The sequence below is a fragment of the Phytophthora cinnamomi genome, assembly GCF_018691715.1.
Source record: "Phytophthora cinnamomi strain GKB4 chromosome Unknown Contig100, whole genome shotgun sequence".
NCBI lineage: Eukaryota > Oomycota > Peronosporomycetes > Peronosporales > Peronosporaceae > Phytophthora > Phytophthora cinnamomi.
Window position 1 is genome coordinate 176,354 of NW_027151033.1, and position 26,806 is coordinate 203,159.

At 53.1% G+C, this 26,806-nt stretch overlaps 6 protein-coding genes across 7 annotated transcripts; 3 read left to right on the forward strand and 3 right to left on the reverse strand.

Annotated features, from left to right (window-relative positions):
- Nucleotides 1–182: 182 nt before the first annotated feature.
- Nucleotides 183–5,479, forward strand: IUM83_16549 (the record flags this gene model as incomplete). 2 transcript variants are annotated; one of them, XM_067941437.1, is made up of 3 exons in its annotated part: nucleotides 183–939; nucleotides 4,104–4,500; nucleotides 4,610–4,622. In XM_067941437.1, 3 exons carry the CDS (start codon nucleotides 183–185, stop codon nucleotides 4,620–4,622), a joined length of 1,167 nt encoding a protein of 388 aa, XP_067783292.1. The 2 variants fall into 2 exon arrangements, with proteins under 2 accessions (XP_067783292.1, XP_067783291.1); XM_067941438.1 differs by having other exon boundaries at nucleotides 4,104–5,479.
- A 709-nt stretch (nucleotides 5,480–6,188) lies between these two features.
- On the reverse strand, nucleotides 6,189–7,390 carry IUM83_16550 (TBC1 domain family member 13 protein; the record flags this gene model as incomplete). Its single annotated transcript, XM_067941439.1, has 3 exons — nucleotides 6,189–6,514; nucleotides 6,576–6,930; nucleotides 6,998–7,390. The coding sequence occupies 3 exons, from the start codon at nucleotides 7,388–7,390 to the stop codon at nucleotides 6,189–6,191; spliced, it is 1,074 nt and encodes a 357-aa protein (XP_067783222.1).
- Nucleotides 7,391–13,007: 5,617 nt separating this feature from the next.
- On the forward strand, nucleotides 13,008–14,120 carry IUM83_16551 (Pectin methylesterase; the record flags this gene model as incomplete). The annotated part of the gene is made up of 2 exons (XM_067941440.1): nucleotides 13,008–13,545; nucleotides 13,615–14,120. The coding sequence occupies 2 exons, from the start codon at nucleotides 13,008–13,010 to the stop codon at nucleotides 14,118–14,120; spliced, it is 1,044 nt and encodes a 347-aa protein (XP_067783278.1).
- A 1,944-nt stretch (nucleotides 14,121–16,064) lies between these two features.
- On the reverse strand, nucleotides 16,065–16,817 carry IUM83_16552 (triose-phosphate isomerase; the record flags this gene model as incomplete). Its single annotated transcript, XM_067941441.1, has 1 exon — nucleotides 16,065–16,817. One exon carries the CDS (start codon nucleotides 16,815–16,817, stop codon nucleotides 16,065–16,067), a length of 753 nt encoding a protein of 250 aa, XP_067783221.1.
- A 1,955-nt stretch (nucleotides 16,818–18,772) lies between these two features.
- On the reverse strand, nucleotides 18,773–19,996 carry IUM83_16553 (uncharacterized protein; the record flags this gene model as incomplete). Its single annotated transcript, XM_067941442.1, has 1 exon — nucleotides 18,773–19,996. The coding sequence occupies one exon, from the start codon at nucleotides 19,994–19,996 to the stop codon at nucleotides 18,773–18,775; it is 1,224 nt and encodes a 407-aa protein (XP_067783220.1).
- Nucleotides 19,997–21,888: 1,892 nt separating this feature from the next.
- On the forward strand, nucleotides 21,889–23,571 carry IUM83_16554 (uncharacterized protein; the record flags this gene model as incomplete). Its single annotated transcript, XM_067941443.1, has 1 exon — nucleotides 21,889–23,571. One exon carries the CDS (start codon nucleotides 21,889–21,891, stop codon nucleotides 23,569–23,571), a length of 1,683 nt encoding a protein of 560 aa, XP_067783240.1.
- Nucleotides 23,572–26,806: the final 3,235 nt, after the last annotated feature.

Consider the following 26,806-nt stretch of genomic DNA (forward strand, 5'->3'; position numbering starts at 1 on the left):
CCACTTCAACTTCGATGTATCCATGATTCATTTTTAGCTCAAGAAACTAAATTATAGTCCCACATAAGTAAGAAACGGCTAAATTTGCACACTTCAACGTCGATGTACCCATGAATCAATTTTAGTTCAGCAGACTAAAATATAGTCCTACACAACTAAGAAATAGTTCTACGTAGTTGAAGATGTCGAGCCCGTTGACCACCGTCGACTTCGTGCTGCGGCACCAGCGCGACGGAGACGCGCTGCAGCAGCTCGGACGCAGCATCTGCAGCTTCCTGGGGCCGTCCCCGTACCTGTCGCTGTCGCAGGCCTGCTCGCTGGGCTCCTTGGCGCTGCTGCAGTGGATCTGGGACGCCAGCTGCACGTCCGCCAGTCTCAGGCCGCCGAGATGGTCGCTCCACAGCTTCTTGCGCTCGGATCCGCACTACTACCGCCACCAATTTGCCAAGTCAATGCAAGTGGCGGCCCACCGCGACGATCTAGCGATGGTCCAGTGGCTGGGTACCCATTTCTCGGGCTGCGAGGTGCCCAGTCACGTGGCAGAAACTGCTGCGAGCAAGGGGAACCTGCCCATTCTGCAGCTCCTACTGGCCCACGACGCCAGTCGTGAAGGGGCTAGTGGTGACGCTAAAAAGAAGAGAAAAGTGGAGCCAAGCGGAGGCGGGGTTAAGGCTGAGAGCCAGAGCGGAGACGGCAATGCTGTTCACTGGGGGAGCCGTGTGATGAGCTGCGCCTTGAGCAGCAAGCACACGGATGTCGTCCGCTGGCTGCACGAAAACATGCCGGACGACGAGAACGAGCGAGACAGAGAGCAGGAAATTAAGTCTGCGCTGAGATATGGAGATGTGGAGCTGGCCGAGTTCCTGATGCCCCCGGGCAGATGTGTGCTGGACTACGCGTCGTGCTCGGGGCTGAAGATGATCGAGTGGATGCTGGACTGTGGGTACATACAGCGGGATATCGGGAATGCAAATGAGGCTATCGAGAGTTTGGCACACCTCGGCAGGTTGGATCTCATGCAGCAGATTGTGCTGCTGCACTCACCCTCGTGTGAACACAACTCGCTTTGCTTGCACTCGTGGTGGAGTGCCATTACAACCGCGTGCGAGAGTGGCTACTTGGAAATGCTGCGGTGGCTGATGGATCATCCGCTGGGCCAGGAACTTCGCAGAAATATGATACCACACCAGAAGTACTCGTTCCTTATCCGTTTGGCTGGTCAACATGGCCAACCCGAGATCATGGGATACCTTTATGAACAAGGAGGGGCTAACGAGATCAATGGCCCTCGTGTTATCGAGGAATATTCCAGAGAGTTGAACATAGCAATTCGAGATGATCGCTACAAGACCGTAAAGTGGCTGGTCGAAAACATTCCGTATCCTTATTTTGGCCAGCCGGGTGACATGGTCGTCATTATTACCACGAGGTGCAGGCGTTTCGAGATTTTGAAACTTTTCCACGAGCTTGGCTCATCGGGAACGATTGATCTCACCGAAAACGAAGACAACCAAGGTAGCCAAGCCGCCGCGTGGTGGTCCCGCTCTCGTAATGTGATGGACTTCGCTGGTGGAACTGGGCGTGTGGATATGTTCAAGTGGCTATTGGCTAACCACCCCCAGAAGGTCACGAAGGATGCAATGGATCGAGCTGCATGTTGCGGTCACTTGGAAATGGTGCAATGGCTGCATCAAAATCGATCAGAAGGCTGCACGACTAAGGCGATGGATGATGCTGCGTCCAGGGGCCACTTTGAGGTGGTAAAGTGGCTCCACTTTAACCGAGAAGAAGGATGCACTCAAGCTGCGATGGACGGAGCTGCGAGGAATGGCCATTTGAAGATAGTGAAATGGCTTCATACCAACCGGAATGAAGGGTGCACCAAGAAAGCGATGGACGGAGCTGGCCGTGAAGGTCATTTGGACATACTAAAATGGCTGTATGCAAACCGATCTGAAGGCTGCAATCCCGTGGCAATCTATGGCACTCTCCAGCACGGCCATCTTGACGTTTTGGATTGGTTGCATGCACGCTTCCCTGCTTTTACGCCTTCGACAACAAATATTCCAGGAAACACTGAAAACATGTTCGAGGTGCTACTCTTTTTGCACGCGCACTTCGCACAAATTATCACACCATATTTTATTGCGAGTTGTCGCCAATTTGGTACGGATCATAAAATCGTTGCATGGCTGGACGACAACTACCCGAGGTCATGAACAGACTGGCTATGCTTCAAGGGGAACTGCTGGAAAGCACCAAAAACCACATCTTGTGAGTATACTTGCGTCCGATGCATTTATTTTTTGTTTGCGTACGTGCACTGCAATTCCACACACATTTTTAAGCAATGATCTCTTGAACTCCCGCTTTTGTTACTACGATTGTTTGCCTTGTGAACGAGCCATTTGAATAGTTCTACCTTGAAGTTCATGATCATTTTGCTCTAACAGTAACCACATTATTAAAATTTAGAGCGGACCTCCTGGCTCAATTGCTAAAATGGTGGCCCATCATACACCGTCGGCATGTGTATGCCTCACAAGGTGATCAGTACTGTATGAACAAGATATTTTGTGCTTGTGGACAGGAAAAGATTCATTTTGAATGGGTTCAATATTGCGTTTGAGACAAGAGTTGTGGGAAACAAGCTCAAGCGTGCGTCACTCCTGGATGAGTATGACGCAATAACGCTGCCTTTCACCAGCGCTTCATGCGCGCCACATCTTCGTCAGAGATGAATCCGGGGTGTCGAGGCGCAAGACGAATTGCTCATGCCGTCACCTGGTCATTGCACAATATAAATATTCCGCTGCATGAATGCTGATAATCGACAAGCTAAACTCGGCAATCCTCATCCACTCGTGAAAGTCCATGGCAAGGATTTCAGCGATCGATGTTGCCCCGCAGCTTGCACGGCGGACAACCGAAATAATCAGATCAAGAGAGGGATGGTGTTCGAAAAGTGCGGAAAGAACAAGCACGCGAGCAAGTGGCGCAGGATCGGACAATTCACTCGATGGTTCGTACAGCGCGGTCTGTTCAGTTCATTTGTCAACTGCTTTTCACGTACCGGTACAGTACACAGAGAAGTTAAATAGATCTACGTATGCAGCATACGGTATGCTAGGGCTTTCAAATCTGGGTATGTAGCCATACAGTCTGCAGGTGGTTTCTCCATACATACACCATTTTTGCAGCTGTTCCTTGGCGTAAAGGCCCCAGTCATTCGAAATCTTCAACCTACATGAACTTCAAACGGAAGATACGTTCGTAAATCTCGAGGCTCGACTCGGGGCGCTCGGCCCGAGGAGGTTTCAGCGATGATGGCGTTCGAGCACACTTTCAGAAATTCAACATTACGTCGTGGCTACGCACCGGACAGTTCTGACTGCAACCGTGTGTGAAAGCACCGGAACAAGCCATCACTATTAAAATATACCCATGCGCGGGAAACTGTGCAGGAGTCTGCGCCCAATAAAACACTAGAACGAGGCGTCGTAAGCCAAACCTGGGAGCCCAGAAACGATTGTGTACCTGCCCGGCAAACAATGTATTGTTAAACGTGTGCCTATCTGGCCAATGCACCGGAAACGAGTCATCATAAATCCGAGCGTGGGAAGCCGGGAAAGGAGTCGCTTGCCCGGCAAACGTTACAATGTATTTTAAACGTGTGCTTATCTGGCCAACGCACCGGAAACGAGTCATCATAAATCCGAGCGTGGGAAGCTGGGAACGAGTCGTTGTCCGGCAAACGTCGTGCACGCGCGTGCTGAGCCATGTCTCATGGACCACACCTGGACAAACAATGCAACGTTTTTGCCTCGTCTCGTTTTGGCTCTTGTTGGTTGGTTCCAGCTGGTGTATATCCCATGCAAAAACCGATCCAGATGCTTGGCGTTCCTCCAATCAATCGCTCAAGTTCAACTTGACCTTCCGTTAAATAGGCGATTCCCTACTGCAAGCCTCCCTTCGGATGGCCCACGTACCCTCAACGGTACGTGGAGCCCTCGTTGCCCCTGTGTCATTCTTCAATTTGCGCTGTCGAGCCTCCACCAGCCAGCTTTAACAAGGGTCACGCGTCATGTTCTCTCGACTTTCAGCCTACGCCAGCAAGGTTTGGACGTCGATGGCCAGCACACAGGACGACGGTGACTACAACATGGCCTCTACGCCCGGTGGCCAGAGCCCGCCGACGCAGGAGAAATGCTTCGCTCTGTCGCTCGTGCTCTTCGAGGCGGTATGCCTCATCTTCTTCGCGCTCAAATTCGACATGCCCAGCCCCGACAACAGCGACGCCGAGTCCACGAGCAGCTCGCTCAGCTACTACCCCATGTACATGGACGTCCACGTCATGATCTACATCGGTTTCGGCTTCTTGATGACCTTCCTGCGCAAGTACAGCATGAGCGCCGTTTCCCTCAACTTCCTCATCGGCGTCCTGTCGCTGCAGTGGGGTGTCATCATGGTGACCATGGCCCACCAGATCTTCGCTGACGAGTACCACACCAAGATCCTCGACATCCCGACCATGATCAACGGCGACTTTGCCGCCGGTGCAGTGCTCATCAGCTTTGGCGCTGTTCTGGGCAAGACCACCCCCACTCAGCTGGTCTGGATGACCTTCCTCGAAGTCATCTTCTACGCCATCAACGAGTACCTGGTGTACGAGCAGTTCAGCGTCACCGACGCCGGTGGCTCGATGGTCATTCACACGTTCGGCGCCTTCTTCGGCCTCGCGGTGACGATTCAGCTGGGAGTGCCGACGAACGACCAGCAGGTGCACAATACGTCTCGATACCACTCGGACGTGTTTGCCATGATCGGCACGCTCTTCCTGTGGATGTACTGGCCGTCGTTCAACGCGGCGCTCGTGAGCAGCGACGGCTTCCAGAAGGAGCGCGCCGTCATGACCACCGTGCTGAGTATCGCGGCATCTTGCGCGTCGGCTTTCGCTGCGACCAAGGTCTTCAGCCACACCAAGAAGTTCGACATGGTGCACGTCCAGAATGCCACTCTCGCGGGCGGTGTTGCCATGGGCACGAGCTGCAACCTCGCCATCAGTCCAGCTGCGGCGATCACCGTCGGCCTGGTTGTTGGCATCGCGTCTGTGCTGGGCTTCAGCTTCGTGACTCCTCGTCTGGAGCGCGCCATTCGTATGTCCGACACCTGCGGCATCCTCAACCTGCACGGAATGCCCGGTGTGGTCGGTGGGCTCGCCGGCGCCATCATCACTTTCACCGCGTCCGACTCATACTACGGCGACAGCTTGACGAGTGTCTACTCCGCGCGCGCCTATCGTTCAGCTAACGAGCAGGGTGGCTACCAGCTCCTCGCCATCGCGACGTCCGTGGGTATTGGCTCCGTCTCGGGCCTCTTCGTCGGCTACTTCCTCAAGTCCTCGCGTTTCCGCCAGCAGAAGTTCAAATACGAGGACGAGGAGTGGTTCCACGTGCCGGAGGAGGAGAGCCACGTCTAAGCAGATCGCTGCTCTTGATGAGTTAAATACAAACATTTTTCGTGGATTTCATTAAGCACTCCGTTTGATCACTTTCTTCCCATGCACATCTTGACATGCACTGATCGTACAATAGAGAACTGTTGTTGCCCGAGTAAACTCCTTGGAGTTACGAGAGGTACTTTACTTGATAGCTCCACTGAGGTTAAGTATTGGACTATCCACCGGTATTTTATCCGTAATTTATTTCGAGATGATTATTTCAGATTATCTGGATTTTATGTACCAGTTTGTTTACAAACCGGTACATAAGAGAAAACTTTCCGCACTACTCACAAACTTGTATATTGGCGGGAGTATGCAATACAGTTTCTCCCGGATCCAGAAAGATCTTTCGCGCGATCTTGTGTCCGCCTGTTTGGAAGACTGGGTATGCGTTCTTGCAGGATGGGTTGTTTTCGGATTTCTGATTTTCGGGAATTTAGATTTCGAGTTTCGAAACCGAGCCATTTGCTAATTCCTAATTTCGGGCGCCTGATGCGGTTTCGCCAACTATCAATTTTCAAAGATGAGCCATTCGCCTTAGGATAATTTCGGCTCTAATTTCTGACGATTCGATTCGACGAGGTATCGATTATTGCTACATGGCCTAATTTCGGGCGCCCGATGCGGTTTCGCCGACTATCAAGTCTCGAAGCCGCTGATTTCGGAATCCGTTGCCGATATCTTTTCAGCAGATTTTCGCGGCTTGGTCGAGGTTTCGATCGAGCTGGCGCATCTCCTCTGCGGAGAGCAGAAGTTGGCGGATGTCGAGGTTGGCGTCGGAGGACTGCAGATTTTGCAGCCGCTTGAGGCCAGTGGTGAAGCCGTGCAGCAGCAGAAAACTGCGCTGGGAGCGGACGAGGGCGCAGTTGACGTAGTGCAGGAAGCTGAAGCGCTTCGGGTCGGCGAGTAGTGCGTCCCAGACGCGGAGCGTGTCGGGCATGGGGAACGCGCGCGCCAACAGCGTCATGTACCACCGGAAGCTGTACAGGTCCGAGGTGAGCCCACGGAGTTCTGTTCGGCGAAAGCTACGGAAGTTAGCATCGCGGGTTCAAGAGTGAGCTGGTTGTTGAACGCACCAGGTGCTGCCACAGAGCGGCGTCGTGCTGCCGCAGTAGCTTTGCGAGGCGCGTCATCTGCAGATCGGCGCCGCTGAGCGGGTTTTCCGGGGTTCGAGTGTAGAGCACCTGCAGCGACGCCATGACTGCTGCGAACAGGAGATACGCGTCGGCTTCCACTTCGGACGCCGAAACCGTGACGGGGTTGCAGCTACATACGTAGATTATCGGCGCAAGGACCTCGTTCATGCCTTGAATGTATCCAATGTCTGAGTGTATCCTGGAAAACACGAAGAGGACGTAGAGCATCTGCTGTTGCACGATACCCCCACCCGAGAAGAGCGGCAGCTCGCTGCGCGTCCGAAACACGTCCTGCCGTCATATGGTCAGCACCAGGTTATCAACGAGGTAAATGACACATCGACAAGGTTTATCCTACCTTTTCAATCTCTTTCATGAGGGAAATGTCGCTGTGGTGCTCGGCCTCTGTTCGAGCGGCCCCACTCCCGCGCTGAGAGGCGGTGCCGCCTACCAAGTCGCGCTTCCACATGTGGTAGTCATCTCGACGACACCGCAGCTGGTCGGGCCACTCGCGCGGATCTCCCTTGACCACACCAAGCAGCAGGCGCCACGTCAGCGGCCGGAGGACGTCCGACGCCGTGTCCGTACCAGCTTTACCGCTACTGCTTGCTGGGCCTCGAGGAGAGATGTCAGTCTCTGAGATCCCCCTGAACACGAGGCCACGCAATTCCTCCACGTCGAACGTGCAAGTAGGCTGGTCGGTCTTGATACTCGGCAGCAGCATGCGCTGCAGACGCTCCAGTCGGTCCATCGTCTTGGTCTGCAATGGGGCGCAACGGGAAGGAGCGGGTTAATCGAGCTGGGTTGCTGTCCCAGAATAGGCCGATCGCACTGATCATCCAGCTATACCACAGTACTTGCTGTCTATGCGACTACTAATGGCTGGGACGAAATCCCAGGATTCTCATGTCGGATCTTCCTGCGCGCTGCGACAAAAGCAACTTGTTTTTTTTCTGTGCGCGAGATGGCTACAGTCGCATCCGATTCGCTGGGCAAGTTGAAGACGAAGTTGAAGGCGAACCAAGCAGCAGCGATCTTCCTCGGCCTACGGGTCTGTCGCCCGTGATGGCGATGGCAATAGCCTGCAATCCGGTCAGCTAGTGTCTTGCGCTGTCTGGTACTCCTGGCCCTCGCTCGACTCGTAGCACGGCAAAGCTGGGCGGCGAGTATCGTCAGGATATTATCCTGGCGCGCGAAATCTGCGACATGTTCGCGTGCCATCATTACCCTCTTTATCCGGATACTTCAATAATATCAGGATAGAAAACCGTTATTGATTGAAGCTGTATTACGATAACTTTGACTATTACATATCGCCCAGTTCCCTTTCGAGCTGCACCGCACGAAAAGCTCGCCACAGCTCGCACTTTCGCCTTCAACCACCACCAATGCCTTCGTGATGACACCATCACGAAGGCATTGGTGCTCTACCTAGGTACTAACGGATTTTACAATTACAAACACTTCACAAAATAGAAACCCGGTCACGTTTTAAAATTTGGATCAGAAAATAAAAGCCCTACACAAAATATAAACCCGATGGAACTGTTGGTATTGAACGAATAGCAGAGGTGCGAGCTTTTTTTTCAGCCACCGATGCACCGGACCAGTGGCACTCGCGTCGCTGCCGCTATTCCTATCACAATGGTTTTTACAGAATGTTAAGCAAGCCGTCGGCGATCCCACTCGCCAACAAACAAGAGGTTATCAAGTGACTCGAATGCGAAGGCGAGGGCGTCCCAACTAGAGCAGCCCGTCACTTCGGCAATCTGGGCTGGTCCCTCGATCTGGGCACTGTTCGACAATGGTGAAGGCAGCGTGAGTTTCGTGTACCTCCACCGTCAGGGTCGGGTACGCTGGGACTGTTGATGAGATAGGAGCTCACACGGGGTCGAGGGCGATAGGGTGTCGACGAACTAGACAGGTAGACAACAGAGAAACTTAAGTAAAATATACAAAAGCTTCTTGTTATCAGTTGTCAGTTAGACAGGGAAGATTCACGACTGATCAATACAAGTCGAGGGCCGGCCTGGCCGCCCTCGATCCTAAGGTTGACACCTCTCCTTAAGGCTCCTCGGAGGCCGCTGTAGTGTCCTCCGTCCTCGGGAGTGACAACCCTTCCGAGTACACGTTCATTTCCATCGTTTCGCACTTCGACACCTGTCCTTGGCGGGAGGGAGACGTTCACGGACCTCCCAGGATCCCACTGGGGCCACGCGCCGATCACTTGGTCCGGTCGTGAGTCGGGGTACCCTACAATCGGTACCCCTCACAGGATGTAGCCATCGCTTGGCCGACGTGCGAGTCCGGCACACGGCCTGACACGGAGTCGGTATGCCCGGTCACGGGACATGGGATAATCATGTCTGGAGCTCGTTAAACGCTCGACGAGATAATATACACGATATTTGGAGTATTGTAGCACAGTCAATATTGAGATATAACACATTCTAACCCGATACATTTGTAGCGGGGGATTTTATCTGCAGTGCTTATAGAGTGAATATGAACAAGTATTCTTTGTCGAGTTGGAATTATTTCTTTACGAGTACCTCTCATCAAGACACTTACCGCATTTTTAGTAAACCTACACAGTTCAGAAGCCCCCCTCCCAAATGTGATTGCATATTGTGGCAAAAGTTCTCTGGATTTTATCCAGAGTAGTCTGGGCGATACAAGTGCGCGTACTAGTCCCTATATGAACACAGATCCCTGAATCACTTATAAGATGACAAAAGAATAATGTATCGAGACGAGCCTGTCAGGTTTTATACATGGGCGGATAGTATATTATCCAGTGCGTGTTGCCTGAGTCTTTTAGGGGCGACATTCGCGTGACAAGACAATCTGGATGTTGCTTGTAGTCATTTAGCGTTAACTTCATGAGGGGTTCAAGTTACTTGCCAGGCAGCCGCACTACAAATAGATAATCTATTGTCACAGCACTACTCGCAGTCGAAGTACTCAACCAACAAACGACAAATGTCAAGGACTCACGGTTGATCGAATGATTCTTGGTCCTTTGCCCACCCAACGTGTCCTAACCCACAAAAGACGTCATTTTATATCGAGATGACCCCAGTTAAGACGATGAAAGAACTCTTATCTAACAGAACGACTAACTGGATTTCCTACAACACTTCAAGATGCACTAGGAGAAGTAGAGAGGCTGTGTAGCTAAGAAGCAGAACTTACTTCATGATAGAATCCAGAGCTTCTCCGCGCATTAGCACGGTTTAGTAAATAATGACCAGGGTACTATTCGGTGAAATCCGTTAATATGGTACTAGGAAGGTCGACTGGAACCCATGTCTATTACCTATCCTATTCCTTATGTTCAGTGCTTACTGGCGTGATGTGTCCAAACATTGATCAACGTAATCTGTAAAACATTTGTCAAACTGGATCACCTTGCTCGTTACTGTAAGCACCAAATTGCCTTCTGATTTCACAGAAGGTTTCTGGCTCTAGCGCGCTGCTTCGTTGTATGTACTATACCACTTGGGCTTTAAGACTGTGATGACACAGCAGCACCTGTATCTCTTCTTATCGTCACAGCTGTCTGGACCACGACATGTCGTTCTCACAACACCATGATCGCGCGCGTCTTACAATGTCCTGGACGAGAGCTCCCGCAGGGGGCACGGTGCGGGCGTTGGGGCCGCTGCATGCAACGTCGGTGGCGCCGAAAGCGCTCGCAGCCAGACCAGCGAGCGCCACAAGAGGCAACGCAAAGGAGCGCATGGTCCGTTGACTTGAGGTGGGTGGGGTGAAGAGCACAACCCAAAGTGTGCTTGTGTAAAGCAAGCAGCTTACACGTGGTCGACACGACCAGCAAATACAGCGGCAGCTTCCCGACCGTGTCGGTTTACTGAAGTGTATGTGATAACAAAGGTTAGTCGGTAGATATCGTGGTATCACATACTAGTACACTTTGGTGTACCAACATACATAGGTAGACCAGATATTTGATGTCCTGTCTATCTGAACCGTACGATTGAATGCATGGAGGATTCAAATAGAGTCTATTCAATGTTAAGCTCAGGTACACCCCGGAACACTACGTCAAAATATCGTCCAGGCTGAAAGCACCTACAGCCTTACCGGTATCTAGATATCCTGCACTGAGCACTTCGTCCAATTTAGCCACTGGCAGCTCAGGACTGAAGCGGTTGACAATCTTCTCGATATCATTGTAAACAACAAAATGGGCGAAGACCTTTGTGACGCGGGGAAGGATGAAACAGTGTGCGTCTTCGTCTTACGACGGCGTCCTTTTGGGCGTCGGCGCTGCGTGCGAGCCATCGGATGGCAAAATGGGCTCCGAAACATACAGTTCGAGCTCCGTCTCAAAATTGATGTCCCATCCCACCTTTTTTTTGTCTCGAAAATGATGTCCTCAAACTGTATTTGATTTAACTATGGTGAGTAGTCTGCTCCCTGTAATGCTGCGACATAATTACGGCTGTTTTGGGGGAGCACTGAAGGCTCAGAGGCAGTCTTCCCTCCCGCTGAAGCTTCGGTGAGGAGGCTTGAACGTGTTGCCTCCTGTATCCTGAATGCACAAGTCCATCGACCCCTGCAGGCTTAAGAACGCGGCATTATTGTCGATGGCGGTAGCTCCCAGTACGCTGCTGTAACGGCATCAATGAGCTCATCAAAGTGAGCTCCCGTTTTCGCGGCGTGCTTGAAACCTCCATTGGACTGGGAAAGTAGGAGAATGGGCGGAGCTGGACGCTTGGTTTGAGGAGGAAGGGCGACATCTGCGATCTGCCGCCCTGTCCCAGCTCTTAAATCACCTCCGTGGCCATTCATTTCGTCACTCTGCTGTCAAAACTAACCGTGCTGAGTAAATAAGCACACGGTTCAAACCGTGAGAACGCGCCGCGCGCGTCGTATTTGCCAAACCGCGCTGCAAAAGACGAAATATTGACAAAACGCGCATGTGTTCTACAACAATGGGACATCAATTTTGAGCCGGAGTAGTATGCAATAACAAAGGGTGCACGGAGGTCTTTCCCGCGCAAGCTCTGATTGGCTATATCACTGCTGTAAGCCATAACAAATGGAAGGTGATAACAAAGGTTAGTCGGTACTAGTATAAGAGGAAGACCCATGTACAGGCCTCTCAAAATTCGGCAGAAATACCTACCCACCTAATTTGACCTCGATTAGGCATTTTGGAAAAGTCTGATTAGGTAGTTCAATACAAATGGCTCAAAATCCAAATTAGCCATCCAGGTGATATACTTTATTCAAGTGAATTGTAATTCGAAACAGATGGCTCACAATCCGAGTTAGGCATTCAGGTGGTATACTTTATTCAAGTGAATTAGCTACGTGCACTCCTAGCGACGCGTTCAGCTAGATCGAACAAAAAGAAGTACTGCAGCGACTGGAGTTGGCCTTCCATTGCATAGTTGGTTAGAGTAGTTCTCTGCGGGTTCTTGACTTGCTTCATGACGCTGAACTCACTCTCAACTGAGTGAGTGCTGGGCGATATCGCCGCCACTCCAGCGACGAATGCGAACAGTAACCTGTAATTGCCCTCGCAGTCCACATCAGTAATTTCACCATCAATAACACTTGAACTCAAAGGCTGAAGGCCAAGCTCAGCCTCATATTTGGGGATCCATTTTTGTCGATGCTGCAGAGGGGTGACTTTAGTTTGCACAAGGACAGTGTTGACACAGCGGTTTGCACCAGTGACTTTAGGCTGTGGTGCGGTCTGTTGGTCTCCACGAGCACCCTTCTTAGACCCTCGCCTTGATCCTATTGTCTTCTCCATTCGTGCTAAGAGGTGGAGAGCGCCGAAAGGTGGAATGCACAGGCAGCGATGCGAATAGACTGCGAGGTGGGGTGGTTTCAGGCATGTCCGGAATTAGGTATTTAGAAAAAATAGAATTAGGCATTTTAAACTTTCTTTTCACACACTACCTGATTTTGCGAGGCCTGCCCATGTATATTACCTATCCTATTCCTTACGGTATGTACAGTGCTTACTGGCATGATGTACCATACCGAATTTGTCGTCCAAACATTGATCACGTAATCTGTAAAACATTTGTCAAACTGGATCACCTGCTCGTTACTGTAAGCACCAAATTGCCTTCTGATTTCACAGAAGGTTTCTGGCTCTAGCGCGCTGCTTCGTTGTATGTACTGTACCACTTGGGCTTTAAGACTGTGATGACACAGCAGCACCTGTATCTCTTCTTATCGTCACAGCTGTCTGGACCACGACATGTCGTTCTCACAACACCATGATCGCGCGCGTCTTACAATGTCCTGCGCATGCAAGCTGCTTGCTTTACACAAGCACACTTTGGGTTGTGCTCTTCACCCCACCCACCTCAAGTCAACGGACCATGCGCTCCTTTGCGTTGCCTCTTGTGGCGCTCGCTGGTCTGGCTGCGAGCGCTTTCGGCGCCACCGACGTTGCATGCAGCGGCCCCAACGCCCGCACCGTGCCCCCTGCGGGAGCTCTCGTGGTCGACACGACCGGCAAATACAGCGGCAGCTTCCCGACCGTGTCGCAAGCGGTGGCGAAAGTGGTCAACGACACGGCTGAGCACACCATCTTCGTGCTCCCGGGTGTGTACCATGAGCAAGTGTTCGTCCCGCCGCTCAACGGTCCGCTCGTGCTGCAGGGCTACACGTGCAACACGCTGTCGTACGCTGACAACCAGGTGACCATCACCCAGGCCAAGGCGAACAAAGACATCCCTCCCGAGATCACGGACGAGCGCAATTACCTCGCCACGACGCTCGGTCTCCGCGGCCGTAACATCAAGGTATACAACTTCAACATCGCCAACACGGCCGGCAACATCCAGCAAGGCGGTCAGGCGGTTGCGGTATACCTCAACGACACCAACTACGGTTTCTATGGCTGCAACATGACAGGTTTGTTTGTTTGTTTTTGTTTTGAACTTGAGGTTGTCATTGTTGTCACTTGCTAACGAGTTTTTTTAGGTTACCAGGATACGCTGTGTGCCCACAGGGGCCACGAGCTTTACGCCCGGTCGTACATCGCTGGCGCTGTGGACTTCATCTTCGGTCTTGAGGCCAAGGCGTGGTTCGAGTCCTGCGATCTTGAGAGCGTTGGAAAGGGCTACATCACCGCCAACGGCAATGGCAACAGCTCCAACCTGTCCGAGTACATCTTCAACCGCGCTCGCGTGTTTGGCTCCAGCGGCACCGGATCGACCTACCTGGGTCGCCCGTGGCGTCCGTACTCCCGCGTCGTTTTCCAGAACAGCGAGATCAGCGACGTCGTGAACCCAAAGGGCTGGGCCACTTGGGACAGCACGTCCAGCACGGCCAACATCTTCTTCAAGGAGTTCAACAACAGCGGACCCGGTGCAGCTACGGCTCAGCGAGCGCCTTTCAGCGGACAACTTAGTGCTCCTTATCCCATCACGCAGACTCTCGGTGAGAACTACGCGTCCGAGTGGTGGGTCGACACAAAGTTCTTGTAGCTAGTGCGTGGTACACTGCTTTCCGTGGAATCTTTCGTTAAACCAAACAATAGATGTGATACAGTGCGCTCTTACCGCGCTCCCTGTAAGTACCCTAGCTCATATTACTGCGGAAACTCATTTGCTGCAAGCATTATGACTATCTGCTGTTGAACTCCCACCAGCGATCGCTCACTACTTTGGATAGCGTTTGAATTGTCGCCGTCCACTCGTCAGCACGTCCAAAGCTGCTCGTGATCCTTTCGTAGTCCTCGGTGCTGATGTACCTGGCGTTCTTCTGCATGTGGTCAATGATGCTGCTCACTATTTCGTGGTTTTTCAGCTTCATTGCGATATTCAAAGCCAGAGCGCATTGCCGCGCGCTCAAGAACATGCCGCTATGCAGCATTCAGGTCATAATTGCAGCAGTAGACCGTCCCCCTCCGCGTCCTGAACACGGCGGTGTAAGCGAGCGGTCTGGGAGCGATTCTGTGCTCCTTGGAGTACTCCAGCATCTCCACGCAATCGCCAATGCGCTCACGATTAACCATGGCCACTAGCAGTTTGGTAGCGTTGTTTTTGGTCCAGGCCTCGGAAAATACAATACCATATTCCATATATAGTGTAGGGGTCTTCAACAATTACTTATTATTGAAGTTATCTTCATTCGCCTATTATTGCAAGTCTTGACAATACTTGAAAATGCCAGCACACTTTTCTAAACGTCTTTGCTTTAGTATGCAATACAGTAGTATAGTGAGTTGAGTCACAGTCCAATCAGAGCGCAGCACCCACTCTGTTTCGGTCAATCACGAGGACATCACGAAACGTCTTAAATATATAAAATTTCGCCCACCAAGAACAGGTGCGAGCGCCTTTTTTCTCATGCCAAGATTGGAGTGATCCCGCACCGCAGTAGCTTGCTGCCGATGAATTTTGAGATGGTGATGCTCCTCAAGGCGAATGGACCCGACACACTGTGGCTGCGGCGATGAGCAAGGAGATACAGCTAACGGAATGACAAGTTCCAGCTGCATCGGCCAAGGACATCATCGAACAGGATAATGTACAGGGCCAGCCTACACAATAATAGATATATGGATCAATATACTATTATTGCTTCTGTCACGGTTATTACCAAGAGCCCTACAATAAAAATCTGTATCTTCCGAGGCCTGCAGTGATCCATCGGCATTACAGATATCGTCGAAAATTTCCAATAAATCAGCGTGCATGGGTGGAATTTGGCGTGCCACGTCAGAGCCTTCTTCTCGGAAGAAGGACAAGCCTCGACCCACTGGGCTCTCTCGTTCGGTCAGCATCAATGCGATGGGGTTTTTCTCTCCAAAACCGCACCACGCACTGCCTGCAGCATCCCATTCTTGGATTATCCAAGTTGAATAGCCCACTCAGCTTCAAGTATCCGGACAAAATGCACGATGTTGTCGAAGGGCGATTGTGATCTCCTGTAGCATGTTGCTTTGCTTCACTCCCCAGCATTAGAGAATGCATAGAGATATGGAATAAGATACCTAGTCCAATCCAGGCAGCAAGTTTGTTGGGCGTAATATCACGATGCAATTGCACGTAGTGCGGCTGCCAGCAGTGGCCATTTGGAAGCGCTGCGGTGGTTGCTTCAGAACATGGGCTCATCGAAGTAGTGCAATGGCAACGGATGAAGTTGCTGGAAGAGGGTCTTTGGATGCTGTAGAGTGCAGGACAGCGGCGATGAAGGATGAGCTGCGTTCCGGGGCCACCACGATGGGGCGCAATGACTCGACGGAAATCGGTCCGAGGGTAAACGTTCACGGCGTGCAAATCTCCATGATGCTCGACAGCGTCACCAAAATCTCAGGTTCCAGTGCCCCGCAACCAGGGCGCCGTTGTGTTTCTGAAGTTTTTTTATTGTGTGCTATTAACTCAACAGGCTGCTGTCCGCCCAAGCTCCTAGAGAGCTGCGGCCGCTTAGAAGGCGCTCTTGATGATCTTCTCGAACTCGGGCTTGAGCGCGGCGCCGCCCACGAGGAAGCCGTCCACGTCGTTGAGCGCGATGAGCTCCTCGCAGTTGTCGCCCTTGACGGAGCCGCCGTAGATGATGCGCACGCTCTCGGCCACGTCGGGGGACACCTTGTCGGCGATCCAGGCGCGCAGGTCCTTGTGGGCCTCCTGCGCCTGCGCGGGCGTGGCCACGACGCCCGTGCCGATGGCCCACACGGGCTCGTACGCGATCACGATGCGCTTCCAGTCGGCCTCGCTCACGATGCTGGCCAGCGCCTGCGTCTGGCGGATGAGCACGTCCAGCGTCTTGTTGGCCTGGCGCTGCTCGAGCGACTCGCCGATGCAGAAGATGACCTTGAGCCCCAGGTCCAGCGCGCGCTTGGTCTTCTGGGCCACCACGTCGTCGCTCTCGCTGTAGTAGGCGCGGCGCTCCGAGTGGCCCGTGATGGTCCACTCGAGGCCGAAGTCCAGCAGCTGCTCGGCCGCGATCTCGCCCGTGTAGGCGCCCAGGCCCGTGAGGCTCACGTTCTGCGCGCTCACAGCGATCTTCTTCTGCAGCAGCGACTTGGCCAGGTCGATGTGCAGCGCGGGGGGCGCCACCACCACCTCCACGTTGTCCGAGGAGATCTCCACCTTGTTCAGCAGCGCGCACAGGTCCTTCACGGACTGCACCGTGCCGTTGCACTTCCAGTTGCCACCGATGAGGTACGTGCGGGCCATTGTAGATAAAGTTTGGGAGGTAGGGGGCCACTTGCGAGGACGCGAGGAAAATGGATAATGAGGTCAAACGAGGTGAAGCTTTGCGGCGCGGGTAAGATACGCGGCGCCATGTGGCGGGTCGCGACGAGTTGGTGACTCGGAAACCCGCGTGGATGACTGGATGCTTGTATTCGAATGGGCTGGTGGGCTTGAACCCGACCCGACCCACTTTCAGCGTCGACGCGTTGATGTCACATGCACATATTTTAACGGGACGTGGAAGGGGCTTGGGACGGTTTTAGTATGGTCCGGAATAAGTAGGTGGATGGGCGCGTTTTTCTGCAGAAAAACCACGTACGCGACCCAAGCAGAAAACTGGCGCGTTGCATGTCAAGCTGGACGCGAGCAATCCTGGCAATCGACAGTCGGGCCCAGCTCTCTCGCGCCGCAATTAATCGCAAAGACCTGCCCGGTTGGCTGAGAAAAAACCGCTGACGTGGCCGCCTTCGAATCCCTGCGAGTGCAATCAAGGCAGGAGCAGGCTTGCTCGAAGACGCAAAGCGCTGAGCATTTCCAAAGCGACGGGAGGCTGCAGCCGTCGCGAAGAGCCATCGAGCTCAGATTTATACCGGGCAGCCCAAGGCCCTCGCGCATGAGATGGTCGTCACCGCCCGCTGACATCGGCGTCGCAGCTCACTTATTCGACAGAATCTACAGACGTGCAGTTCAGGAATGCAGCCGCTTTCTCCGTCTCCTCCAGTTTGCAAAATCTGCAGTGATCGCTGAAGCAACCAAGACCACCATATAGGCAGTCCGCGTCGACTACGGCTGCGATACCAACTGCTGCGTCATCTTCGGAGACTTCGCAGGGGCCCGTGGAGACCACCTGCGGCGCCATGGTGGGGATGTCTGCGCCGAGTGCAGTACAGTTTTCGAACTGCGTCGACTTGGGTGTGTCGAGGATCTTGCAGTAGCAGCAGTGGTCACTGTAGCAGCTCAGCCCGCCCTCGGAGCATCTGGAATCGTCGGCGGCTCGAATGCCAAAACTCTGGTCGCCTCTTGAACAAGTGCTGGAGGAAGTTTCGTGCTGAGCTGTGGACGAAAGCAGAGCCGCCACGATAATGGCTCCAAGAGCGATGAACTTGATGTAGACACGGGTCTAAGCGCTAAGAGAGTACACCATGGTTGTCGGTGGTCGGAGTCTAGAGGCGAGGTGGTTCCACTGGATGGAGCAGTGGTTTGATGGTATCTCTGCGACCACGATATTTTAATATTTTAAAGAACGAACAAACGGTACCATAGGATCAGCTTTGGCGTGTCCCTCTTGATCGTAAAGTTTTTATAAGCACTTATGCCACGTTACCACAGAGCTCTTCAATTCCATACTAGCTTGTGTACTCCACTGCGTGTGTGCTGTCAAACCCACTATTATAGGACAAGGATTTTCTGCATGTAGTGCTTGTTGCAGCAAGTCACGGTATCTTATCGGTCTTGTACTCGTCGATTCGCGCACATCTCTATATTTTTCGACAAAGAGGGCATGTGGTTTCCTCGGTTCCTTGTTCGTAGAGATAAACCGTCATACAGTTGGTCACGAAATAGGTAGGTAGGAGTAGTTTCAGCCTGAACGTTGGCTCTTAGTTTTTTTCTGGCCCTACAGATGACTGATGCATGAGATCCAAGCTCATAACAGCAGAATTATTATGATAGCATGCTCGCTTCTACCCATACTACAAAGCCGACGACCGTCGAGACCTATGCCAACCGCTTGATAAATCGCAAATCTACTGATAGCTGCGTGACGCAGGATGTTGAAGCTCTCGAGAAGTTTTTTGTCAAAGCAATATCAATGGGGTCATGCGTGTATGCATTATAGCGAACCACGGAGAGGCTGGTTCGTTCGATAACTATGGTTTAGTGCGTACTGCAAATGCTACCGTACGTACGTACGAACAATTCCCCGCCGGATATGGCGCCTACGCTGACGGGCAGTCGACGAACGCCGCGGACTGGTCGGTGGTCCTCACCTTGCAGAAGCGGCAGACATTGTCAATGCAGCCAACCCCGCCGTTCGCGCACGACGTGTCCGTGAAGATGTTGATGCCCGCAGCAGCGTCTCCATCCGACACAACCTGAGTGCACACTGCGTCGGAGGTCGGGGCGGCGGTGGTCGTTGCTGGCGTCGCAGTGGGGGCATCCGTTGGCGCGTCCGTGGGGGCATCGGTGGGAGCATCGGTCGGGGAAGCAGTCGGGGCTTCGGTGACAACCACAGCCGCCGTAGTGATAACGTTGGTTGAATATCCGGTGGACGCCGTGCAGTTCACGAACGCCGTCGACTGGATCGTGGTCAACACCTTGCAGAACCGGCACACGTTGTCGATGCAGCCGACACCTCCGTTCACGCACGAGGTGTCCGTGATGATGTTAATGCCGACCGATGCATCACCCGACGAGACAACCTTGGTGCACACGGGCTGATCGGTGGGGGCGTCGGTGGAGGCATCGGTCGGCGCATCGGTCGGCGCATCGGTCAGCGCATCGGTGACGGTGGGGGTATCCGTCGGAGCATCGGTAGGCGCATCCGTTGGGGCGTCGGTGGCAACCGTGCCGAGAATGACGCCGCAGTCCGTGAACGCCGCCGACTGGCTCGTGTACACGAGGCGGCAGTAGCGACACACGTCGCTGATGCAGCCGATGCCGCCAGTGGCGCAGGTCGTATCCGTGACGATGGTGATGCCGGCCAAGATGTCGCCCTCGGCTGCCACTTGCTGGCACGTGCTGCCCGAGGCTGGTGCTGCGGTCGGAGTGTCGGTCGGCGCGTCAGTAGGAGCATCGGTCGGTGCATCGGTAGGAGCATCAGTAGGCGCGTCCGTGGGAGCCTCCGTTACCGTGGCAGTGGCGGCGCCAGGAATGCTGCTACAATCCGTGAATGCTGCCGACTGCACCGTGGCTCGCACTCTGCAGAATCGGCACACGTTGTCGATACAACCGACACCGCCCGCGCTGCACGAGGCATCGCCAACAATGTCAATGCCGGCCGCTGCGTCGCCGTCGGAAACCACAAGCGTGCATGCGGCATCGGTAGTCGCGGGTGCATTGGTACTTGACGCTGAGGCATCCGTAACAACCGCGATCGGTGCGGGGGTCGCGACTGTGCCGACCGTGACAAGAGTGGTCGCGTTGAAGTCCGCGCAGCCCAAGAATGCTGTCGACTGCGGCGTCTCCTGCACCTTGCAGAAACGGCAGTGGTCGCTGAAGCAACCGAGACCTCCGTACAAGCAGTCCGTGTCCACCACCGCAGCGATGCCGGCCGCTGCGTCTCCTTCGGAGATCTCGCAGGGCCCGGTGGTGACCACTAACGGTGCCATGGACGGGAAGTTGGCTCCGAACGACGAGCAACTCTCGAATTGCGTCGACTTGGGCGTGTCGATAAGCTTGCAGTAGCGGCAGTGGTCGTTGTAGCAGCCGAGACCGCCGTTGGCGCAACCGGAGTCATCGACGACACGGACACCGAAGCTCTTGTCGCCGTCGGAGACTTCGCACACGGTGGTAGCCGAGCCGTCCTGGGCCGTCGAGAGGGGCAGTGCGGCCAAGCTCAGCGCACAGAGGGCGACCGCCTGGACGTAGGCGCGGGTGGAAGCGCTGCGGGAGTACACCATGGTTGTAAGGGTGGGAGGTTGAGAGTAGCCGAAGCTGGGAGGGTTGGTTGCTGTGTGTCTGGCCGACGAAGCGAGTTGAGAAATGACTGGGATGTTTCTGTCCGAGGCGGAGTCACGGTCCGAACCTTGTAGTCGCCACTACAGTGCTTCGCTTGTGGTAGGCGGCAGCATGCTATCTTTGCCATTATCCCGATTCCCTTTTTGATAGCAACATCCCAGAGAAGCTTCGCCGACTACTCCAACTTCATGTATCGGGTTGCAGGTTTTCGGAAGTTGCCAACTTCCTCGGTGGAGTTTCCTTCGCGCCGACCTTTTTACTGTTGCACACTCGTACATTCGTGTGCAAAATATCGCTGCATGTCAATTCATGTAGTTCTTGAGCTACATTTATTCTAATGCGTATAAATAGTTATTCAGAAAGAGTGTATCTGTTAGCCTTCGTGCTTTGGTCTGCGTTGCATGCTGCCCTTACTGGGAATGCTATGACGTCGCGTAAGTAGTCGCGCAAGTACAAGGGTGGGGGGTCTGCGGTTGTTAGCGCACGCCTGGCTGGCCCTGCGGCGATGGTGGATGCATACGCAAGTCGGCGTTGCTGTTGAGCTTTGATACGTCCACACAGGGCACGTACTTGGTTAGTGACTTGGGATCTGCGACCTGCTGGATTCCGGTGTATATGCCCGCCAATGTTGCGATGAACACAGTTGAGTGAAAGACGAAGGCTATTTGCCCGTAGCGCTTGAAAACTCACTTAACCCGCGAGGTTATAGTTCTTGGTGACGATTGCTCGCAGAACGTTTAACGTTCGCAGAGGAAGTTATGTTCTGCACTGAAATGCAGAGGAATATCACCATGGAAACTATTGGGTTCTTCCTGCTTGCAACACTGGGTAGTCAAGTGACGTCGCATACTCAAGTTGAAGACATCTTCAGCAGTGAGAGACTCCTGAACAATTGGCGGTCCCGCAAAGCTGTAATTTACTCGAGGCTCACGAGTAAATTACTGCTTTGTATGCTCTGGCTATCAGTTGCACCGAAATTGAAAGTTGGGACATTGATGCTTTGAGAATGTTCTCGCCAGATACAGTACCAACAATAGCATCGACTGCATCACTGAAATTACAACAGTAGATGTATCGCCAAACTTGGCACCGCATATACCCAGCAGCTAGACGCATGAGATCGTGTGTTGTCCGTGCTCTCCCTGCTATTTTTGGACCAACGGTATCTCCCAATGTTCCACCTAGGACTACGGATGCCATCGCTTCATGCGCCAAACTTATGGGAAGTTGATGATGCTGCCATGTAAACCAGACCAAGGTTCCGTGATCCTGCTTCGAAAACATCCCAGTCATTTCTCAACTCGCTTCGTCGGCCAGACACACAGCAACCAACCCTCCCAGCTTCGGCTACTCTCAACCTCCCACCCTTACAACCATGGTGTACTCCCGCAGCGCTTCCACCCGCGCCTACGTCCAGGCGGTCGCCCTCTGTGCGCTGAGCTTGGCCGCACTGCCCCTCTCGACGGCCCAGGACGGCTCGGCTACCACCGTGTGCGAAGTCTCCGACGGCGACAAGAGCTTCGGTGTCCGTGTCGTCGATGACTCCGGTTGCGCCAACGGCGGTCTCGGCTGCTACAACGACCACTGCCGCTACTGCAAGCTTATCGACACGCCCAAGTCGACGCAATTCGAGAGTTGCTCGTCGTTCGGAGCCAACTTCCCGTCCATGGCACCGTTAGTGGTCACCACCGGGCCCTGCGAGATCTCCGAAGGAGACGCAGCGGCCGGCATCGCTGCGGTGGTGGACACGGACTGCTTGTACGGAGGTCTCGGTTGCTTCAGCGACCACTGCCGTTTCTGCAAGGTGCAGGAGACGCCGCAGTCGACAGCATTCTTGGGCTGCGCGGACTTCAACGCGACCACTCTTGTCACGGTCGGCACAGTCACGACCCCCGCACCGATCGCGGTTGTTACGGATGCCTCAGCGTCAAGTACCAATGCACCCGCGACTACCGATGCCGCATGCACGCTTGTGGTTTCCGACGGCGACGCAGCGGTCGGCATTGACATTGTTGGCGATGCCTCGTGCAGCGCGGGCGGTGTCGGTTGTATCGACAACGTGTGCCGATTCTGCAGAGTGCGAGCCACGGTGCAGTCGGCAGCATTCACGGATTGTAGCAGCATTCCTGGCGCCGCCACTGCCACGGTAACGGAGGCTCCCACGGACGCGCCTACTGATGCTCCTACCGATGCACCGACCGATGCTCCTACTGACGCGCCGACCGACACTCCGACCGCAGCACCAGCCTCGGGCAGCACGTGCCAGCAAGTGGCAGCCGAGGGCGACATCTTGGCCGGCATCACCATCGTCACGGATACGACCTGCGCCACTGGCGGCATCGGCTGCATCAGCGACGTGTGTCGCTACTGCCGCCTCGTGTACACGAGCCAGTCGGCGGCGTTCACGGACTGCGGCGTCATTCTCGGCACGGTTGCCACCGACGCCCCAACGGATGCGCCTACCGATGCTCCGACGGATACCCCCACCGTCACCGATGCGCTGACCGATGCGCCGACCGATGCGCCGACCGATGCCTCCACCGACGCCCCCACCGATCAGCCCGTGTGCACCAAGGTTGTCTCGTCGGGTGATGCATCGGTCGGCATTAACATCATCACGGACACCTCGTGCGTGAACGGAGGTGTCGGCTGCATCGACAACGTGTGCCGGTTCTGCAAGGTGTTGACCACGATCCAGTCGACGGCGTTCGTGAACTGCACGGCGTCCACCGGATATTCAACCAACGTTATCACTACGGCGGCTGTGGTTGTCACCGAAGCCCCGACTGCTTCCCCGACCGATGCTCCCACCGATGCCCCCACGGACGCGCCAACGGATGCCCCCACTGCGACGCCAGCAACGACCACCGCCGCCCCGACCTCCGACGCAGTGTGCACTCAGGTTGTGTCGGATGGAGACGCTGCTGCGGGCATCAACATCTTCACGGACACGTCGTGCGCGAACGGCGGGGTTGGCTGCATTGACAATGTCTGCCGCTTCTGCAAGGTGAGGACCACCGACCAGTCCGCGGCGTTCGTCGACTGCCCGTCAGCGTAGGCGCCATATCCGGCGGGGAATTGTTCGTACGTACGTACGGTAGCATTTGCAGTACGCACTAAACCATAGTTATCGAACGAACCAGCCTCTCCGTGGTTCGCTATACAGACAGAACTCCCAGAAATGATTCTCTATCACTTGATATGGCGCAATAAGTGATAATAATCTTCAAATCTGGGATCCACCGTTTTCACAAACAGTGCATTTGTATACTAGTTGATATTCTCTCTTTAAGCTAATAATTGATCATCCCCGCAGACGATTATTAAGAGCTTAGACCGGTTTGAAGTGCGAAGTGATCAGCTCTTGCTTCTTGTTTGCGAGCTTCTTCAGGTTATGCTCGAAGATCCATTTGCTTAAGAAGCTTTTCGTCATACTTACAGCACACGTCGTCTCGTTTTCACTCGACAGCCTACGCATGACGACACTGGCAGCTGCAGCAAACTCTGCATCGCTTGGAGCGCCTTCCAGTAGAGAATCAGGTGCGTTGGTCACTTCTTCTGCTTCCTCATCAGCATTCTCTGGGCTTGGCATCACTAAATCTAACACTGCATCATCAGAGTAGGCAAAATGCACTTCGTTTTCTCCCGTTGGGTTGAGAATATCATCAATTGAGACAGCATTGGTCAGGTTGAGAGCGTTGACAGCAGCCTGGATGTCAGCAACGGAATCAGCCATGGAGCGCTTTACACTTAACGGATACACGCTCGAGCTAGTAGAAAAGTTGCAGGAGAAACCACATTTTCGCCAGCAGTTTGCCACAGTATCGGTAGAAACCTCGCTCCACGCCGTCGCAACCCACTTCATTGCTGTCAGAATGTCTAAACCAGTTCTTCTGTTGCTGGTCAGCTACTTCCAGTGCGTGCATGAGATGAAAGCGCCGATAGTGAGCTTTAAAACAGGCAATGATTCCCCCATCTAATGGCTGCAACACAGCCGTCGCGTTATGCGACGGAGCGTTGTCGATTAGTAGCAAAATCTTACGGTCTTGGCGAGCCATTAAAAAGTTTCTGAAACCAGTGGCGAAATATAATAGTAGTCATCCACGCATTTTTGTTGGCATAATAGTGTAAGAAGCCCAGCTCTTGAGCCGATTTTTTCTTGAACGCACGAGGCTTCTATGCATGACCAATGAATAACGGTTCGAGCTGCTCTCATGTTCGTCGCCAAACCCACCGTAATCCGTGCTTTGTCTTGCTTGACGCCACGTGCAGCTCGATCTGGCACTCCAACTGTACGAGGTGCACTTCTGTAAAAAAGGCCAGATTCATCAAAGTTAAACACATCATCCGGTGAGTACTGGCCCAGCTTCGGCTGAACTCGAGCCAAGAACGCTCCTGCTACCTCACTGGCGGCACTAGCTGCCTCGCCATGTAGTCGGATATGCTTGAAGTCGTGTTGTTTCTTGAAGGCTCCTAGCCACCCAGCAGAGAAGGACAAGTCCTTTGTAGCTAGCCCACGTTCCTTCAGAGCGTCGAAAACAAGCTCAGGGTAAGTGACAGCACGGTTCGTTTTGCGGGTCGCAGATGTAGTTGGAGCTGGTTTGTCCTTGTAAGCGCGTGTGTACTGGCGCCTTGGCTAGGTTAAACTTTGTTTTCGCCCACTTTGCGAGCTCAACCTGCGATTTTAGGCTCTCGCTTACGTTTCTCCGCTATCTGGTACTTCTCGCTCTCAGTCAAGTTGCCCTCGCGCAGAGTTCTTGGCTTGTGGGCACTTCGCTACGACAACAATGCCACTACATGCACTGTTAAAAATCCTTTTCAGTCCACGGTGATAATCATTTCTGGGAGTTCTGTCTGTAATGCATACACGCATGACCCCATTGATATTGCTTTGACAAAAAACTTCTCGAGAGCTTCAACATCCTGCGTCACGCAGCTATCAGTAGATTTGCGATTTATCAAGCGGTTGGCATAGGTCTCGACGGTCGTCGGCTTTGTAGTATGGGTAGAAGCGAGCATGCTATCATAATAATTCTGCTGTTATGAGCTTGGATCTCATGCATCAGTCATCTGTAGGGCCAGAAAAAAACTAAGAGCCAACGTTCAGGCTGAAACTACTCCTACCTACCTATTTCGTGACCAACTGTATGACGGTTTATCTCTACGAACAAGGAACCGAGGAAACCACATGCCCTCTTTGTCGAAAAATATAGAGATGTGCGCGAATCGACGAGTACAAGACCGATAAGATACCGTGACTTGCTGCAACAAGCACTACATGCAGAAAATCCTTGTCCTATAATAGTGGGTTTGACAGCACACACGCAGTGGAGTACACAAGCTAGTATGGAATTGAAGAGCTCTGTGGTAACGTGGCATAAGTGCTTATAAAAACTTTACGATCAAGAGGGACACGCCAAAGCTGATCCTATGGTACCGTTTGTTCGTTCTTTAAAATATTAAAATATCGTGGTCGCAGAGATACCATCAAACCACTGCTCCATCCAGTGGAACCACCTCGCCTCTAGACTCCGACCACCGACAACCATGGTGTACTCTCTTAGCGCTTAGACCCGTGTCTACATCAAGTTCATCGCTCTTGGAGCCATTATCGTGGCGGCTCTGCTTTCGTCCACAGCTCCACATCGATAGGGTCTACTTTAACATATCGGCGTCTAGCATCCTGCAGGAGCATCTCTAACTTCTCCTGAACACTACAACTACTTCCAACCCTAAAGGTGGCGAGACCAAGACTTCTTTATATGTAGATGGAGGTACTAGGCTACACGCATAAATAGCTAGCTTCATCGTATTCGTTGACTACCGACTAGCTAGGTTGAAATTAGTGAAGGTGACAACGTTGACCATCCAGTGTGTTCAGATTAGAGTTTCTGGAGTTGGATTATCTAGATTTTATGCAGCTCCAGCTGCATAAAATCTAGATAATCTTAAATAATCTGGAAATAAATTACAGATAAAGTACCGGCGGATAGTCCAATACTTAACTCCAGTTAATGAGGGGTTATCGTCCCTTCCACAGGGTCTCGGTCCCGGTCCTAAGAGGATTTCCATGGAGCGGAGGACCTGACGTGAATATCTCCCAATCCGAAGCAGATTCACATTAACCCGAACTGGATTCACATTAACTCGGACAAGATTCACTATAAGTCGGACGAGATTCACTATAAGTCGGACGAGGTTCACATTAACTCGAACAAAATTCACATTAACTCGACGAAATTCATATTAACTAAGACTAAAGCAAACAAGCTACACAGGAGAAGAGACCTAAT